Source organism: Lethenteron reissneri, chromosome 22, assembly GCF_015708825.2.
Source record: "Lethenteron reissneri isolate LAM-NWPU_2019-01 chromosome 22, ASM1570882v1, whole genome shotgun sequence".
NCBI lineage: Eukaryota > Metazoa > Chordata > Hyperoartia > Petromyzontiformes > Petromyzontidae > Lethenteron > Lethenteron reissneri.
The window spans coordinates 1,790,061-1,808,037 of record NC_083800.1 but is presented as its reverse complement, the minus strand read 5'-3'; the positions used below and the strand labels follow the sequence as shown (position 1 = coordinate 1,808,037).

The 17,977-nt window shown below is 53.8% G+C and overlaps 1 protein-coding gene across 3 annotated transcripts in view; it reads right to left on the bottom strand.

Moving 5' to 3' along the window:
- LOC133345492 (slit homolog 2 protein-like) overlaps window positions 1–17,977 on the bottom strand; it is a 236,363-nt gene that overhangs the window by 98,022 nt on the left and 120,364 nt on the right. For all 3 annotated transcript variants that reach the window (XM_061556266.1, XM_061556264.1, XM_061556265.1), the window contains exon 5: window positions 961–1,032. In XM_061556266.1, the coding sequence (XP_061412250.1) occupies window positions 961–1,032 (72 nt within the window). The remainder of the gene's footprint in view (window positions 1–960; window positions 1,033–17,977) is intronic.

The window sequence follows — 17,977 nt, the reverse complement described above, 5'->3', positions numbered from 1 at the left end:
ACCTCGGCTAGCCGTGACAACGCCAAAATAATAATCCTCCACATTCCCATGGAGGGCTTCCAGTCCCTCCATAGAACGACCGCAGCTGACTTGCCCATGAAGAGTTACACTAAATGGATGACGAGTTCATAGTTTGATACCTGACCAGGATTTGACCCTAGTCATTGCTCTAGGGTGATTTAGCCTTGGTATCAAATCACCCTGAATATATGCCAGATCTCATCAGACTTCCTGCGCTTTAGCAGAGTTGAGCTTGATTAGCACTCGGGATGGCCGACTGCCTGGGAATACCAGGTGCCTTAGGCTTGGACAGGAGATGCCATCAAGGCAAACATGCTCGAAGCTTTCCGTGGAAAGCTTCATGTAAACATCCCCTCCGCGTGCCCTGGTTTGTTCTCGCATGAAGCCAAAATTCTCACAACGGAATTGGCCAATCATCCCAATGTAGACACACCCTCCTGAAAGAAGAGTATTTAGACACGGTGAGATTTCCCCGGATATAGGGCATCGTAAATGTTCTTATAAGCGGCGTGACTCTGCTGAGGCACGTTACTGTTATGCCAGTACGCAGTAAAGTGTCTGTCCGTGCATGTAAAAGAAAACACTTTCAACTACTTATGTTATCAGGTAAGGCCCACTGACCTACATAGCTCTTTTTCAGAAGCGACCAGGCCACAAATGATAGCTCAACGAAGTGGCTTATCGCGTGCAAATGTATAGCAGCCATATTCTTCACGCACGTTTCTAAATGTGGAGGGGAAAAAACCAGAGGACCCGGATAAAAATCCACGGGGAGAACATGCAATCTCAAATATACAGCAGGCGTCAGGGTCGGGGTCGAAACCACAACCTCCTGCATACCAGGCGATGTTGTTAACATCTCGCCACCGCGGCGCCCATCGGAGAGAGACAGAGAGTGAGACATAATTCAGCCCATGGGTTGTCTGGAGAGATACTCACAGGTTCTTGACCTCTGGGATGCCTCGGAAGCCTTTCCTTGGGATTCCTCGGATTGCATTCTCACTCAGATCCCTGAAGGCGATACAGAAAAAGCACAAAAAACACATTTAGATTATTGAATCCATCTGTGCGGAGCATTGATAGTTACCCCTCACATACTGATAACCCTGTGCTCTAACACAGCAATCAGTATTCAAAACGCATACTAAAAAGTACAGCACACTCTTCTGAAACGTATTTTCAGGTAATATTTTTTAAATGAAATTATGAAATGCTATATGGAGCTATCATATGATGGCCATCATCATTATCACGATTCAAATGTAATTTAAAGAAAAAAAGACACAAGCTATATTTACATAGTCCTTGCCATTACCACCACCAACACCGCTGTATATGGGATATATTTGATGACGCAATGGACACGGGCTCCCACGTGGCTCCTTGCGAAGAGCCGGCGTGCTCGATCACCTGCCAGCCCAGAGCTGGGATTCTGGCAGCCCATCACACGTGACGCTCGCGACGCAGACGACGACGACGCGCCTCCCGCGCCTCCGATTAATTAATTCCCGACGTGGCGCCGCTCCTCCGCCTCGCGGCACTCCGTGCGGGCATCTGTCAAACACCTCCATCGCGACCCCCCTAGCGCCCCCCCGCCATTCCCCTATACCACTGTGGACATTTTTTTCCGTTGCGCATATCCACAAGAACGTTTCTTCTTTCGATGTTTTTTTTAACCCGGCAAAAAATTATGCCAGCTTCCAGAGAGAGACAGTCAGCTCACGAATTGGCAAGAATCAGAGAAAGAAAAGCACTAAAGACATCTTCACGGAGACGAGGCCAGATTATTATTTGCAGGAGACAGTGGTCCTGAGGATGGGCAGCGTGGAGCTGGGGGGCAGCTTGGAGCTGGAGGTGGGGGGCAGCGCGACACTTGGGGGGGGGGGCAGTGTGGAGCTGGAGGGGGGGGGGCAGCGTGGCGCTGGCTGTCAGGATCGACTCGCGTGGCAGCGTCAGGAACCCGTGGCAGCGTCAGGGACCTGTGGCAGCGTCAGGAACCCGTGGCAGCATCAGGAACCCGTGGCAGCGTCAGGAACCCGTGGCAGCGTCAGGAACCCGTGGCAGCGTCAGGAACCCGTGGCAGCGTCAGGAACCCGTGGCAGCATCAGGAACCCGTGGCAGCGTCAGGGACCCGTGGCAGCATCAGGAACCCGTGGCAGCATCAGGAACCCGTGGCAGCATCAGGAACCCCGGCGCGCGCCTTGTCAAACATTTCACGGACCACACCCCAGCGGCGGTGGCGGCGCGCACACTCTAACACCTGCGCGAGGCATGGGAACTTAACCACATTACCCTGGGGCTACATAAACAAATCATTCCACGTGGAACGGACTCCCCCCCCCACCCTCCTCACCGCCCCTCCCCCGCTACCCTCCCGCTCCCCGCACCTCCACCGCCGCCGCCACCGAGGTTAAGCCGCTTCAAAGCTCAACGGGAGTGGCTCTTCGTCCGCCGGCTTCGTGAAATGCTATGGCGGGCAACACGTGCGTGCGTCACGCGCTTATCCTCGGGAACCCCGCCGGGACGGCGAGGAACGCGTGACGAATGGCTCTCTCTCTCTCGCCGCGCGCTGACCATTCACGGTCGGCGGACAGGCATAAAGGACGGGCCGAGGAATCGTCCCGCTAACGAGACTCGCCCGCGATCAACATGATGACTGGCAAGGGGGAGGGGCACACAATAGGGGTCTCCTCGTGCTGCGGGCCCCGGGGGCTGCTGCTTGGCGCAAAGCCAGCACTGGAGGATTCGCAGATTTCTTAGTCGACGTTGAGGAAACATTTTCCAGTTTTCTCGATGATATTTTTCCGTTACGCATGTGCAGCCACTTTGGTCGACATTTTCGGCTGGATGAAGGCCTCTTGCCCATGCCGTGTCGCTCGCTCGCGTTGTTGTTTGACCATTACTTTGCCGTGTTGGTCAGTGCGGGCTGATGAGAGCCCAGAACACAGTTCAGATACCACTCGCCACTGATGTTAGCCGTTGTAGGGAAGCGTTAATGATGAATATTGTGAATACATTTTTACTAAGTTATGCTTGTGCACCACCACCACCAAGGAAGTACCTTTATTCTTTTGATAAAAGTAGACCATTCCTCTTTGAATATATCAATATAAAACCTATCTAATAATAAAAAAAATGCTGAACCTCACCCCCCCCCCCCCGGCTATCAAATTGTAAAACCATTGTGATCCCTCGGAATTGAAATGCTAAGGGGCACTACATTTCAACCAACCCACGCGATCTTCGAGGAAATTACCGCAAATGAAACAGGAGACCTGGAGGGGATGGAGTCATAAGAATGTGTCACGGGGGAATTTAACCGCTCTGCCCCCGAGATAAATTAAAGGGCTCGCAAAAGACCGATCACCCCCCTCCACCCCACCCATCATCTCGGACCAACCCGCCCACAAGACCCCCCTCCCCCACCCCTCCGAGTCGTTACAATCATACGGAACAGAGGGGATGGGCCAGAAATTTCAAATTCCTATTGTACCGCAACACGTGAGACAACTTAAGGATGAGAACAGAAGGTTGCCCAGGCGTCTCGCGGTGAGATGAGACTGCGAGAGACACTGAACTGCCACTGCTGAGATACTGGGTTTCAACTGCCTTTCATTAAACCAAGTTCTCAAGGGGAGCCAGATGATGCTTCACAAGGTCTGATCACTTACGACTGCGCACAACAACAACAAAAACGCCATCATATTAAATGTGGCCTTTGATTCACTCGGGACAATTGCGGCTCAGAGAATTAACATCTTCAGCGTGATGACCATGTCAATTCTTCACCAAGCCATATAAAGCCGTGCCCCGTGGTCGCGAATTCAAAAGCGACTTCAGGAGTCGTCTGCGACGTCATCCTACGGAGACGCTCTCTGGCACAAGGCGGGTGGACTTCTTCTTCACTCATGAGAATCCTCCGCGGAAATTCGCTCATCGCTCGGCAGCGACGACTAAACCATCTGGGCCATGAAGCAGCGAGCCAGAGGCACGCCAACGAAGCAGCGCAGAACTAAAAAGCAACGACGCAAAATATGACCCCGATGAGAACCGTGCCTCTATTTGAGGCTTCGCCGCCGCGGCCAAGTGAGCGCTCACCGACGACCAGCGGCGTGTACGGGGCTGGCAGGGGCCCTGCTACGAGAGATTCAAATGTTACCCCCGCCCCCTCCCCTCTTGATTTGTCTTTCTTGCCTCTGCGTAGCCCTGGCACCTGGGTCGTTCCGGCCCGTGGGCCTCAGTGCAGTTGCACCGCCTGCATGCTGGACAGAGACGCCAACCGCTTACTGCCAGGAGCGGGCGAAATCGGCATTCGCAGCTGCTAAAAAAAATTTTGCGTCTCGGAAAGTTGCCCGCGCCGTGTAACGGCCGGCGACGGCTTCGTTTACCTGACGCTACCTCGTGGACGGGGGCGTTCGCTGATTTCGGCCGCCTCTGATGAGCGATCGGTGCGCAAAGGCTCGAGCATTCGTGCTCAATTAAGCACTCGCTGGGGCGAAACCGAAGCGGGTGATTTTTTAACAGAATTCTCGAAAACTCCCGTGAAATTTCCCCGGACGTGCGAGGTGAGCGTCTCGTGCCGTGCGGACTCGCACCTGGCCACGCACCCCCACAGCTTTCCCGTCTCCGCCCCGAGACTTTGAACTGGCACGGGTCGGTGTCGGCGCTCAAGAGAAACCCAACCGCGGCTCAATCAGCGACGTCGCCACGTTATTAAATTATTAGCTGTGTGTGTGTCTACACATGGTTGTGTGCTAGATGCGGTGTGATGAGCGGTGGCCGAGTATACTTTGTGGATAGATCATGGGAGCTGCTGCTGCTGCTGCTCGTGATGAAGATGATGATGATGATGAAACCGGTGCAATAATAAAGCGTGCCGTGTGAAGTGGCTGCCCACCCGGTGGCCGGGTCTCTCAGCTCGGTAAATGGGCAGCGGCCATCTGCTCCCCATTACGGGCGTCCCCTTAACGAGTGGCCGAGCGTTCGTCAATCGCCAGCTCGGCCGAGCATCGGCGATCGGGGACGGATCAACGGGCCCCGAGGCCTGAAGGGCGAGCGCGGGACGACGCGAGTTCGAGCGCACGCACCTCGCACGCGCTCCCACACGCACCTCGCACGCGCTCCCACGCGCAAACGGGAACACTGAGCGAGCCACAGCAGCAGGCAGCGGCAGAAGTGGTTCATGATGCATTTTTACTCCTGAGTGCTCTGAGAAAGCACAGGGCTATCAGACGGAGGAGGAGTAGAATGAGGAGGGGGCGGAGGAGGGGGAGGAGGAGGAGGAGAGGGAAGAGGAGGGGGCAGAGGAGGAGGAGGGGGAGGAGGAGGCTGTTCAAGAACTCCTTATTGTCTAGCGCGGCTAAAGGTACTTTTTTCCCACACTAAAATTTTCTCTTGTGAATAAAATCGTCTGCTACGAGACCTGCGGTCAAACAAATACTGCGACAATAACAATTACGATATTGAATCGTGACCTTGATTGAATCGGACAAAATTAACCTTTGTTAGCGCAACGAGAGTATTGGCCGATTACAGGAGCACGCGCCAACGCCGAGACCCCATTACACGCGGCGCTGGATATTAAAACACGCGCAGAGGGTTGGAATGCAATAGCAGTGGCGTGTGTGGCATTCGGTCGTAAACTCCCGCTGTGCGATCGTGTGCACGCAGCTGAACTGTGTGCCTGTATTACTGAGATGACGCATTTAGCTACCGAGAAACGACTGCTGCATCGCATTATAGTTTGCAAGCTGCTGCGTGTGTGTCAGTGGGGAGCGGCAGTGCCAGCGGTTAACAAGCTGCGCTACGAACCCAGCGACCCCAGGTCGATTCCCGCTCACTGCTGACAGCAGTGACGATTATTTGAACCGGTCCTGGGCCTAGCTTAGGTCCACTCAGCCTCACATGGTTTGTGACAATGGCCAGTTGTGCCGGCCTAAGTGCTTGCTTGGTCACAGCACTTGTCCCAACAGTCTGGTAAATGATGTACGGGGGGATCCGCATGTACCTATGCGTGCGGGTGCTCGTATCTGGGTATTCGCACGTACGCATGTGTCAACCTCATTCACAAGCACAATTCACACCTCTTTCCCCTATCTGCTATCCAAATATATATAACATTATTTTGACTATCTTAGTTCATTCTCCACTCCAAAGTGAATAAACCTACTGCGTTCTAATAATAATACCTCTTCCGAAACACACAAAAAAAGACAAAACGCACTTTCAAAAGCTAACAGGCTGCCAAGTCTACTGCACGAATATAAACAGCCAAATCCAAGCGACCAGATAACTCGTGAGAAATCGGCGACGATGGAGCCGTGCTCGCCACTCAACCTCCTCGCCTCGACCGCGACGGACGCAGCGGCGAGCAGAAGGGCCACCTTGGCCCCCCACCCGCACAGACTCTCTCCTCCCTGTTTACTGTTCACCATGAATTATGCATGCGCACTTCATCTAAATGATATCCTTCGCACCCGAGATGTTGCGACGCGCGGCGATCGTTCACGCCGCATAAAGCGCCAAATGACTATGCAGGGAATTACCGCCCCCCCCCCCCCCCATTAAATCATCTTTACAGCGCTTCCCGAGATCCGCAGACGCCCTCCTTCTCTCTCGCGTCGCGCGGCTCACCGAGTCGCGCTCCGTCGCTCGCTCGCTCGCTCCCCGTCTCGCGGCGCTGCTGCTGCTGCTGCTGCTCTGCCTCCGCCACCCTGGGCTGCTCGTCTCAGAGACGATCGACGGTCGGAGCAAAACGGTCCGAGCGTGAGCGACGGCGGCGGGTGAGCACGCGTAAGGCGCGCGTCACCCGCACGCTATTCTCGCCTTGCGGTGGGTTCAGGAGCGAGACGCCAAAGCCGACGGGGATGGCCTCGGGAGAGAGTTCGTGTCGTTTTGCTGCTGTTCCCGCCACTCCGTCGAAGGGGTGCAGATGAGAGTGGGTTTACTCTCGGGTCACTGCGAGTGCCTACGGTTCTCCACGCATCCCGTGGCTTTAATTTCCTTAATTTCCCATCCACGAGGGAGAGGAGCGCATCAGCCTGCGTGCTAATCCCCGGCGGACGACGCTTACCGACCTTTCGGCCCGCGCACGTTCCCGCCGAGGGGTTGCCACCTCTAGAGGCACAATAAAAAAAAATCGGACCATGTCACGGGAGAAAGATGAAGAGCATCTCGCAATACCGCCAGAGGGATGGAACTGCGTGTCGATGGATCGACTTGAGTAGTGTATTATTATTGTTTTTGTTGTCCTCATAACTGGGATTTGTATCTCCGTAATTGCCAAAAACAGTGACTTCAACCAGAGGGCAACCCTAGGAAAACCAGGACGGGTGACAACCCGAGCTCCCTTAGAAACCCCTTGGCCCGCAGTCGTCTGTGCTGTTAACTCCCTGCCCGAGTCTAGGCTCAAAACCTTTATTTATTATTCTGCCTATGACTGACCCGCCTCTGTAGAATATACAAATATATACATTTATAAATGTATATGCCCACTGTTTGCATACGGCATCTTGAGGCAGATTTAGACGCTGTATACATCCGAATTATATTGTATCGTACAAAGTTTGATTTTAACAAAGCATTGACAAAAGGAGCTTCTGGCATCGGAATGCTGCGCAGGAGGTGATCAGAGGGTGCTCGGAATTTCACGGAGGACAGGGTAAGCGACTGGAACGACGTTAGGAGCGTATTGTGAAACCGTTTGTGATGGATAGGTCAAAGACACGTGTTCTGGAAGCAGGAGGGCAGGTTACCAAGACAAGCACTGGGGGTTTACCGATTCAGCGGACGCTAATGCAATTCCTTCCACATCGGTGGAGCCCCATGGTTCACGCTGACCCTGGCCCACCGGCACAGCTCCTTGGCCGGAACTGGGCCGTTGTTCCCGATCTGGCTGGAGTCCGCAGTTCCCAGAGGTCACGGAAATGAGGCATCAGTCAAGCAGCCCTGGCTCGAATCGTACCGCCGTGTCAAAGCAATCCAACCAAATATCACTCTGGGCCAGCGCGTGAGCTTGTTTTGGAATGCGGTTTTGTTTTGTGTGGGGGTTTCCCCCCACCTCCTCCTATATATATAAAAAAAAAATTAAAGACCGTTATGAGCTGTCCGGGGATTGTACAATTCAGCTGAGGCGAGAACCAAAATAATATCCCTCAGTCACGCTTCGCGGGACATGCCTTTTCCTCCTCGCGCCTGCGCATCTCGTAGGACGCCCGGCTCAACAACACCGCGTTTCTCCGCGCACGCCGAGAGCGCGCGTCTCGTCGGCCACGTCACCCCTCGCTCTCCCACCCCCCCCCCCCGCCCGCGCCGCCCCTCCACCGAGAGGACGAGACGCACAATTGGAGACACGTGGATTCCGAACGACCATCCCACGGTCCGCCACGCCGGTGCCTGAGCCCCACCACAGCCCCCCCAACCAACATCCTAACTCCAGCCACCGATCCCCGCCCCCCCCCTCCCCCAAGCAGCTACTTTCCTCTCTGGGTCCTCCGGTTTCATCCCTCCACATTTAAAAAGCACGCGTTTAGAGTATTTGACTGCTATAAATATCCACGTGATAAGCCACTTCGTAGAGCTGTCATTTGTGGCCAGGTCGCTTCTGACAAAGAGCTACGTAGCTCAATGGGTCTTACCTGCTGAAATAAAAAAAAATTATTTAAAAAAAGTTTCCCTGAACCCACTTTGTCCACCATCCCCTCCGATGCCGCCTCCCCGAGCCACTCTCTGCCTCCCCGTGCGAGCATCGCATCGGCGCTCACAATCCAATCCTGCTGACGGAAGCCTCTCTGGATTTTCGATCGAGTGCGACTGAAGGGGCATGCCGGTCGGTGCAATGGGCGCGGATTCAACAGGTCACCGGATCGATCTCCTTCGTGCAGGCAGTTGCAAGAGTTGGGCGAGTTTCTTAAATCCACCACCCCCCCTCCCTGACTGCCTATGTTCACCCAGCGGGATGAGCACAGCACAGTTAATTGACAGGTTTGCGTCCAGTTGAGTGAGGTGTGGGTACTCCCATGCCTTGGCAGGTGTTCGGCCAGCAGGTAAAAGTAGACCAACAATGTCCGCTCCAGAGGGGCCCTCTAGAGCGCCCTTGAGTGAAGTCCGCTTCGGGATAACACTGCCACCACCTTCCAGTTCGGACAAAGCCCAGCCAACAACGTGGCACTCCGACGACTTTGTCCCGCACACAATCGGGAACGTCTCTGCCTCTTGAGCTTAGTGCCGCACGAAGTCAGCAGTCACGTCCCTCATCTCTCGCTTCCTCTAAAGATGCCCCCCCCCCACCAACCCCCGACTTGCCCCACCACTCAACAGCTCCCAGACGGCGCTCGGGGAGCAGCGTGAATAGACCGTCTCGACACAAATGCAGGGCGAGCCTGGCGCAAGACACCCACTTCACGCTCGACCCCAGACATTGCCGTGGAATTCGAAGCCTCGCTCGCTTCCAAAGAGCGCTCCTCCCCGCGGCGGAGGAGCCGGGAGGAGCCGCCGCATTAAGCTGAGCAACTCGCTCCGGACGCCCGGGGGGGGGGGGGGGGGGGCCGAGCGAGCCACCGGGAGAACCGAGGGAATGGAGCCGATGCCGCTCACGCTCCACAAAGCTGCCAGAGGCATCGGCGATGTACTTCCCTACCCCAACACTAGAAGTTCGGTGAATTGCCACAATTCTGGGTCATCGTTCGAGTCCAGAATAGAAGCGTTTTGAGCTCTCTCCTTCTCCATTGCTCTGCCTCTCTCTGTTGTTCTGTACAACGTCCACTCGAATCCATTTGGGAACTCGCAAAGTGGTGCAGCACATGTGCTACTGCCACCACTTCTTTTCCGAGAACCAGAGAGCGAAACTTCAGACATCGCGCCGAGAAACACCAGCGGTGAAAACCCAAAGACTCATCGGAACGCTTTTACCGCACACCGCCGCGAAAACCCCACGCGCTCGTAGGTTCGTGCGCTTTATTTTTTCTTTGTCAAAGCCACCGATTTAAAATTTCACAGCCGTCGCGTCCGTTTTCCAAAGACATTCATTTAAAAATTTTTTTTGTTCAACAAAGTAGCAACTTTTGTTAACGGCGTCAAACACTAAGATGAATAAATCATGCTCCGTCAGAAAAAAGGGGACCCTGGCTGAAGCTAACGCACCGCACACAGCCGCCCGTGCCGCATTATAATTGCGCGCTTTAGCGAAGAGCGCAAAGTGTAAAAATTTCACTCGCACGACTTCGCTTCGGCTTCTTGTTTGGTGAATCTGCAAGCGAAGCAGTTTGGGGTGGCTGCTCGGGCAGGGCGGGGGCTGAGGGGGGGGGGCCTTGCATGCGTCCTCTCCTGCACGTGACCCAATTAGGCAACGAATCAATTGCTCGGGTGCTTCTGTGACCGCCCACTGCTTTCAACTACCCAAAGGGGTTCGGAGCATCTGCCCATTCAAGCCGAATGCCCCCAGTGCCTCTTAATTGAGCCTGCCGCTTGTGGCTTGCCACAGTAAGCAAACATTTATCAGATACGCGTGGTGCATGCCGTCCTTCTTAACCCCCCCCCCCCCTGCGCCCCCCCCCCACCCCCCCGGAATGTCCCATAATGGAAAACACGCTTTCAACATGTGTGTATGTCTGTTATGCGTGTGTGTGTGTAGTGTGTATGTTGTTGTTTGCCGGGGGTATGACACGTGCACATTGCGCGATGGGTACGTGAAAGCTTTCTCCCTGGCCCTGCCAGGAGCGGGGAGTAGAGATGGAGCAAGTGATGGAGAAGCGATGGGAGAGGGTGATGCATTTGGGCAGCACTATGCCAAAGTAAATACTCATCGGACTACTTTTGATCTGGTAAAAGATATTCGTGCGTACGTCCGTCATTTCATTTATATCTCGAGATGAGCAATACATCAAACATCATGTTAAACAATCGGACTGTCTAGAGTGAAAGTTTGTTTCTTAAGAGGGCATGACCTGACCTCGAGAGAGGGAAAAACACCAGGATGTAGAGAACTAAGAGCTCAGCGACCACCGCCTCACTGCCATCTGCGAGTGCCAAAGCGATAGAGAATTAGATAAGATATTGAGTGAATAGCAAGCAGTGTGGCACAGCGCCCATTTCGGACAAGGTGAAGGAGAGTGGTAAACGCACTGCATTCGTACTGCACATCGTCCATCCACCGCGGCGAATGGACAACGTCGTGCAGGCGTGGCTGCAAAAGAGCGAGACGTGGCAAAGGTGCCCCTGGAGGTCACGAAGCGACAGAGGGGACCGCACTGTATCCAGCGACCTGAACCAGCGCGGTGAAGTATGGCCAAACCACCCACTCGACCGACGCTGCGCAGAGCGGATCTCTACCCGGCAACGAATCGGCGCGAGGGTGGTGTAAAAATCGCTATTACGGTTTTTTTCTTTCCGTGTTGCGATTGATCCAAATCCAGGTTTCCCCTTGTAAAACGAGGCTGCACACGGCCGATGAACAATAACGCTAACGACCCTTCGGGGTGGGAACGGCGACTCCGTTGGGGAACGGCGCTGGCTACTTACTGAGCCGGCAACAGCAGCCGCCGTGGCCGCATTCCTCGCCCTCGCCAGAGACCCCCGGCGCTTCGTTTGCGTCCAGCGGCGAGCGATGTGGCGTGACGCGATGGGACGTGATGACGTTTTGACCGATGGGCCCCCCCCCCTACAGCCCCCCGCTGCTCCGCGGGGTCCCGGCGCGACCGTGTGTCTAATGGGATGAAGATGCTGCTCTCCGGCGCGCTCGCCAGATCAGAGGCACAACTCTCGTAGCCGCCGTCGTCGTGACCACCGGTTACGGCTATGGCCAGAGGCAGAGCCGCCACCACCGCTACCAACGCCGCCAGGAAGACACACGTGTGTGGATAGTGGTTGGAATTACAGTCCCCCAGCAGATTGTGAGATGTTTTTTTACTCTCTCTTCTGTTTCTGCAGCGCAGGCCACCTCCACTCATCTGCACCCCCCACAACCCACGCCCCCCCACCCCTCCACACACACACCCCCGAGATTCAGCAGACTCAGCAAATGACTGCAGAGCCGCGCATTTGCATTAATAAATTACAACTCCCTCCATTCATTCATAGATGAGATGAGAAGCATTGAGAAAATGCTTCTGCTGCAATTTGGTATTAATAAATGAACATGCAGCTTCGCTTGTGTTCTTCCCCCCCCCCCACCCTGCGCACCAGGCGGTGGCGATCTACCCCCGGTGTCTGTGCCAGGCTAGGTGCACTTGGAGGATAAAGCAGAGGCGGTTTCAATTGCTGCCGGCTTGGCTGGTCAAAAAAGTAGAGACCCCGGCGTTCCGGGTTAACACAGCATTTCTAAACCCGTCTTCCCGACCATGCCCCCGATGGTCGAGGTTTCTCGTAAATTAATAATCATCAGGTGCGTGCAGTGTGTACGGACTTCATTATTGGAAATCAGGAAAAATATTTAAAATGAGGGAAAATATTGGAAATTAGGAAAACTATTGGAAATAAGAAATGATATTGTAATTCTAGATTTGAAGCTTTCGTGACTGCAATGATTCATATTCTTAGGTTTTTTCGGTAAAGTCACGTAGGTAAAAACATTAAAAAAGTAAAATAAAATAAAAATCACGACGTTTCGTCGTGACTTTACCGAAAAAACCTAAGAATATGATATTGTAAGTCAGAAAAAAAGTATTAGAAATCATAAAAAATATTGAAAATCTGAAAAAATATTGGAAATCAGAAAAAATATTGGAAATCAGGAAATGGACCTTGGTCGGTTGCAAGGGTTAATTAATCACGTTGTCGAAAGGCAGATGTATCGCATTTCCCCAATACACACACACACACATGTACACAAGACAAATATCCCTCATGTAGCCGACACAGCAAGTGCTGTTAGCGAGCACCAATGAAGGCCAGCACGGGGCACGAGGGAGTGGTTGGTCAACATCACACCCTGTCGCCTTCCATCCACATAAGGACAAGGATGCACTGTGTAATTATATTAGACCGAGCCGACCTAGGGGAGGCACAGTACCGATTCAGAAATCACTCGCCACTGATGTATAACCATTGTTGGGAATCAAACTCAGGTCGCCAGGCTCATAATGCAGTTCACGAACCACTGCACCACCACTCCTCTTTGTGAATGGCATCAGCACTGCTAAAGACACAGCTATCAAAGATAAATATCACCCGTATAGCCTTTACAGACTGTAGGGGAAAGTGCTGTTAGCGAGCACCTACGAATGCCGGCACGGTACACGAGGAGGGTGGGTCATCAGCAAACACCTACACACACACACGTCACGTACACAACATCCACTCACGCAGCATACACACACGCACATCTACACACACACATCATCGCTTTCCAATTTTCCACGGGGCGTTATATTTTTCTTAATTTCCCTCTCCCGTGGGGAAATTCCTGCAGGTTCTGTGCCGCGCTGTTGTGCCCCCCCCCTCCCCACCCAGTCGTCGCCCCCCCCCCCCCCCAGCTGAAACAAAACCGGCGGTGCTCGCGCTGGAACCCAAGACTCATGGGGGAGCGGTCACGACTAATGCGGCGCGAGAACTCTAGAGGCTTCTAAATGAAATGGAAATCTCCACCCCCACCTACCCCCCTGCAGAGCGCCTGCGAGCTCTTCACCCCGCTGGCATGAGGATGGCTTTGCCGATGTCGTCTGCGTCATTCGCACCTGCGGAGATTCGTCGCCGATGATGCTGTTGTTCTCAGTGCGTTATTGTGACGACGACGACGACGATTAATGTACAGAGAACTCCTCTCATCCGCATTAAACACAGCGAACCGATATCGCGGATAAAATTAGCCACGACGGCTAACGGCGAAATAGTCACTGCTCATTTTCTGGTGGGCGGAATTCGTGGGCAATGGAAAGAAGAACAGCGCGGATAATAGGAATTTTAGCAAAGCATACACAGTAATCACGGGATAAAGTCATTCCACACACAAAGACAAAGATCCCCCGTGTTGCTTTACCAGACTGGAGGAGCAAGTGCTGTTAGCGAGCACCTGTGAAGGCCGGCACGGCACACGATGAGGTGGGTGGGCATCACAACGCCCGGCCGCCTTTGTCTTCCCAGTGGCGATGTTTTACTGCACACTGCACCAGGTACTCATTTGAGGCTGAGTCGACCTAGGGGATGCCCAGGACCCGTTCAGATAATCGTCACTGGTGTTGGCCCGTGAGCGGGTATCGAACTCAGATCGACAGGTTCGTCGTGTAGCGCGCTAACCGCTACACCACCGCTCCCCGTACACCCACACACACGCACACACGCACTCACGCACGCACGCACGAGCGAGCGAGTGTCACCGCGGGTGATATTTTCCATCTCAGCGGCATCCGGTGGCACCTGCCGCCGTGACCGCAGTGGCGTCGCTCCGTTGGCGGGGGTCGCGTGTAATAGCGGCACGCGGCCAACACATGGCCCGACAGAAAGGGGCGACTGGGGCCTCGATAGCAAAGAGCCATTAGCGAATCAGAACGCTTTGAAGATCGGTGCCAACACCTGCGCTGTTTAATAAAGCTGCCACTGACGGGCATGCAGGTGGAGGCAACGTAACACACAGGGAGCTCAAAGCTAAACATCGCTGCAGGGGCAGCGTTTGTAACAGTGGCGGTGTGGAGGATGTGCAGCTGAGCGGACCTGCCGATGACCGGTACCAGCGGTGTCAAGATCGGCTTCTATGACGGAGGCTCGTGAAGGATGCTGCTGGGCAGTTGGAGGCAGTCGCCCTCCAATGACAGCGGAGGGCAGAGGAGCGACACTCACAACAACGAGCGGAGCGCCGGGCAGCTAAAATGCAGCAAGTTTGCATAATGGGGGCACAGTTGGTGCATCTGCCAGTCATCTTAGTCAGACAACCCATGGCACCTAGATCTGTCCCGTGACCTCCTGTCAGCAATCCTTCGACATTTCACGTGGGCGTGGAGTGCCCACCTGGTCTGGCACAAGCAGCGTGGTGACGTCACAGCCCCTTAGTGGCGAATGGTGGCTGCTGTTGTTGTTGATGATGGCAAGGTGGGTTCAATTCCAGCGAATAATAATGGTGAACATCAGTGTCAAAGTGATTCCCGAACCTACCCTGGGCCCTCCCATGAAACGAGTGCCCTGTGTGGTGTGTAAACATACATGGACATTTCAACCTCGCAACAAGATGTGCGTCCCATTAGAGTAAAATAATGTTGTGTTTTTTTTAGATAACTGTTTGATGCACAAGGCTGGCGGCTGGGGTGAGCCAGTGGCATAAAAATCAACGCTCGTGTGAGCGATAGCCAACTCAACCCATGAACGCAGCTGACGCTCACGACAAATAACCAAAGTCAAGGGAACATTTCAAGGAGAAAACGACTGCAAGGAAAAATATATGTACATGTTACTTGTGCAACTTTGCGAAAGCAATTTAAAAGTTATTCACGATGCATATTCATACATTGGCACAAAGGAGTGTTTTTTTTCCTCCTTAAGAAATGGCTTCCAGCTGTGTTGGTTGTGACTGATCGGGATTAACAGAGACTGTCTGGTTTAAACAAAAACACACACACAATTGCACGAACGCGAGATTCGGGCCAATTCCGCCCTTTCTTGACAAAATAGAATTTCCTTTGTTACGTGAAACTCAAGGAGCCGAACTGCTGCTCGCAAACTAATCTCATTTGTGGCAATCGAAGGCCGAAGTCTCTAACTCAATCAGCGCAAGGTGAATGGCCGTGGCATTTCGCCGCGCCAATTCCGCGTTCAGGTCGGCTCTTTTTGCTTTGCCCCCCTTCTCCGTGGCTTGGCGGGGTCCCCCCCCCCCCCGTCAGGCACGAGAGAGAGAGGGGGAGGAGAGCGAGAAAATGCCGGCGGCGATGGCGGTGGCGGCGGCAGTGCCTCGCGAAGGATCCGCCGAGCCGATCAAGATCTAGCACCTAGCAGCGCAGGGAACTCCGGTGGACCCCTTTGAACCCATCTCCGCTTCCCGGGGCAGCGGTCGCACCTCGTTAAGGAAAACAACTTCTCGTTTCTCTCCCGTGGAATAACTTGGAAACCGAGCGAGGTGGGAAATAAAGGCTCGCAGGGGGGGTGGGGGGGCAGAGGCCCTTAGGTTGTCACCGCGCTACTCAGGGGGTGATGATGGAGTGGGCGAGGGAGCCCCGAGATCGATGAGGGTGAGGAACCTCTCCCTGACTGAGCGCTGAACAGGACCATCGAAACGCTTTTGTCGGGCACCCACACGTTCACAAACAAGACAAAAGGTCCCTCTTATAGCCTTATAACAGAATGTCGGAGCAAGTGCTGTGAGCAAGCATCAATGAAGCACCTCCGATTAGCACGGTTGGGTATGTACAGCGCAAAATAAGTTAAATATACATACAAATTAACATACATATGGTACACGCCCGACCGCCTTTGTCTCTCCAGTGGCGATATTTATACGCTGCACCAGATACTCATTTGAGGCCGAGTCGACCTAGGGGGGAGGCCCAGGTGCAGTTCACATAATCGTCACCGGTGTTGGCCGTGAGCGGGAATGGAACTCGAGGTCTCCGGGTTCGTAGCGCAGCGTAGCGCTAACCGCCGCACCACTGCCCCCCCCCCCCCCACACACGTTAACACACGCGTGGACATACTAATAGCAATACCCGTCACATGCCACTAAGGTAGAGTGACGTCACCACGGCGCTTGTGCCAGGCCAGGTGCACTCCACGCCCGTGTGAAATGTCGAAGGTTCGCCACTGGTTGGCTGACTGAGATGACATACACAGACATGCACACACGTGCCAGTTACGTCTGTCATTGCTAGAGGTGCTTGTAGTGACAAGCTAAAATATGAAATATGTTGCCAGATTAAAAATACTCTCCCCCTCGAGTTACGATTAGTGCATGCAAAACGGGGATAATCAATGCCCCATGCATCATTAACGTATTGGGATAGACAAATAAGGTTTACCATATTCTCGGGTTAGCTTACGTTTTCCCCAAGCTAACATCTACTATCTTTGTAATTTTGCCAAAAAAACTAAAAATGTAAATGAGGACCTGGGGTTGACCTCTGCGAGAGACGCCGTTATCAGCGTCCGGCCACTTCCACACCGACCCAACGACCCGTTTCTGAGGTCAGCCCGGCAACAAATGGGCAGCTCCTCTCCCTGGGCAGAGCGATCTACTCAGCCCGGTGACGTGGACTCGCGTACAGCCCACTTGGCCTGCTGAGACTGCCACAGGAATCGAGGCTTGGTCCGACCACCCGGCTCACGACCCGGGGGCCAGCCAGCTATGACGCGCTTGTGGGAACGCGGCACGAGAGAGGGGCAAGTGGACGCGAGGAGATGTAAACTTAACTATGAAACTAAACAGTTTTTATATTACCAGGTAAACGGCCACTGAGCTATACGGCGCTTTTATAGAGGCGACCTGGCCACAAGTGATAGCCCAACAAAGTAGCTTAACACGTGGAAATTTAAAGCAGCCAAATACTCGAAACACACGTCGATTTTAAATGTGGAGGGAAAAACTGAAGGACCTGGAGACAAATCCACGCAACCACGGGGGGAGAGAGACACGCAAACTCCAAATATACAGGCATCAAAAGATCGATCCCACGACCTCCTGTATACCAGGCAAGGTAAGTTAACATCTCGCCACCGCGAGATGTGGAGGGGAGCGTGGCGGGTGAGCGAAAGGCACCTTCAACTCCCACTCGGTTTCACATCTGCAACGGTTTGTGGCACAGGTAATCGTGGCATCGCGCCGCTTAAGCGAAAGCAGACGCACGTGTCCGCTGCATGCGCTCGGCTTCTGCCGAGGTCAGCTCATTCCGTCCGAGAGCACGGCGGCAAATCGCGCCGCATCGCATCACGCTCCTCTGAGCAACACTTCGAATAAGAACGAAGCGCTTTCGTGCCGCCTTGCTTACGCTCCGAGCCTCTTCCCAAAATCTTAAACTATAAAATAAAAAATTATTATTTATTTCCT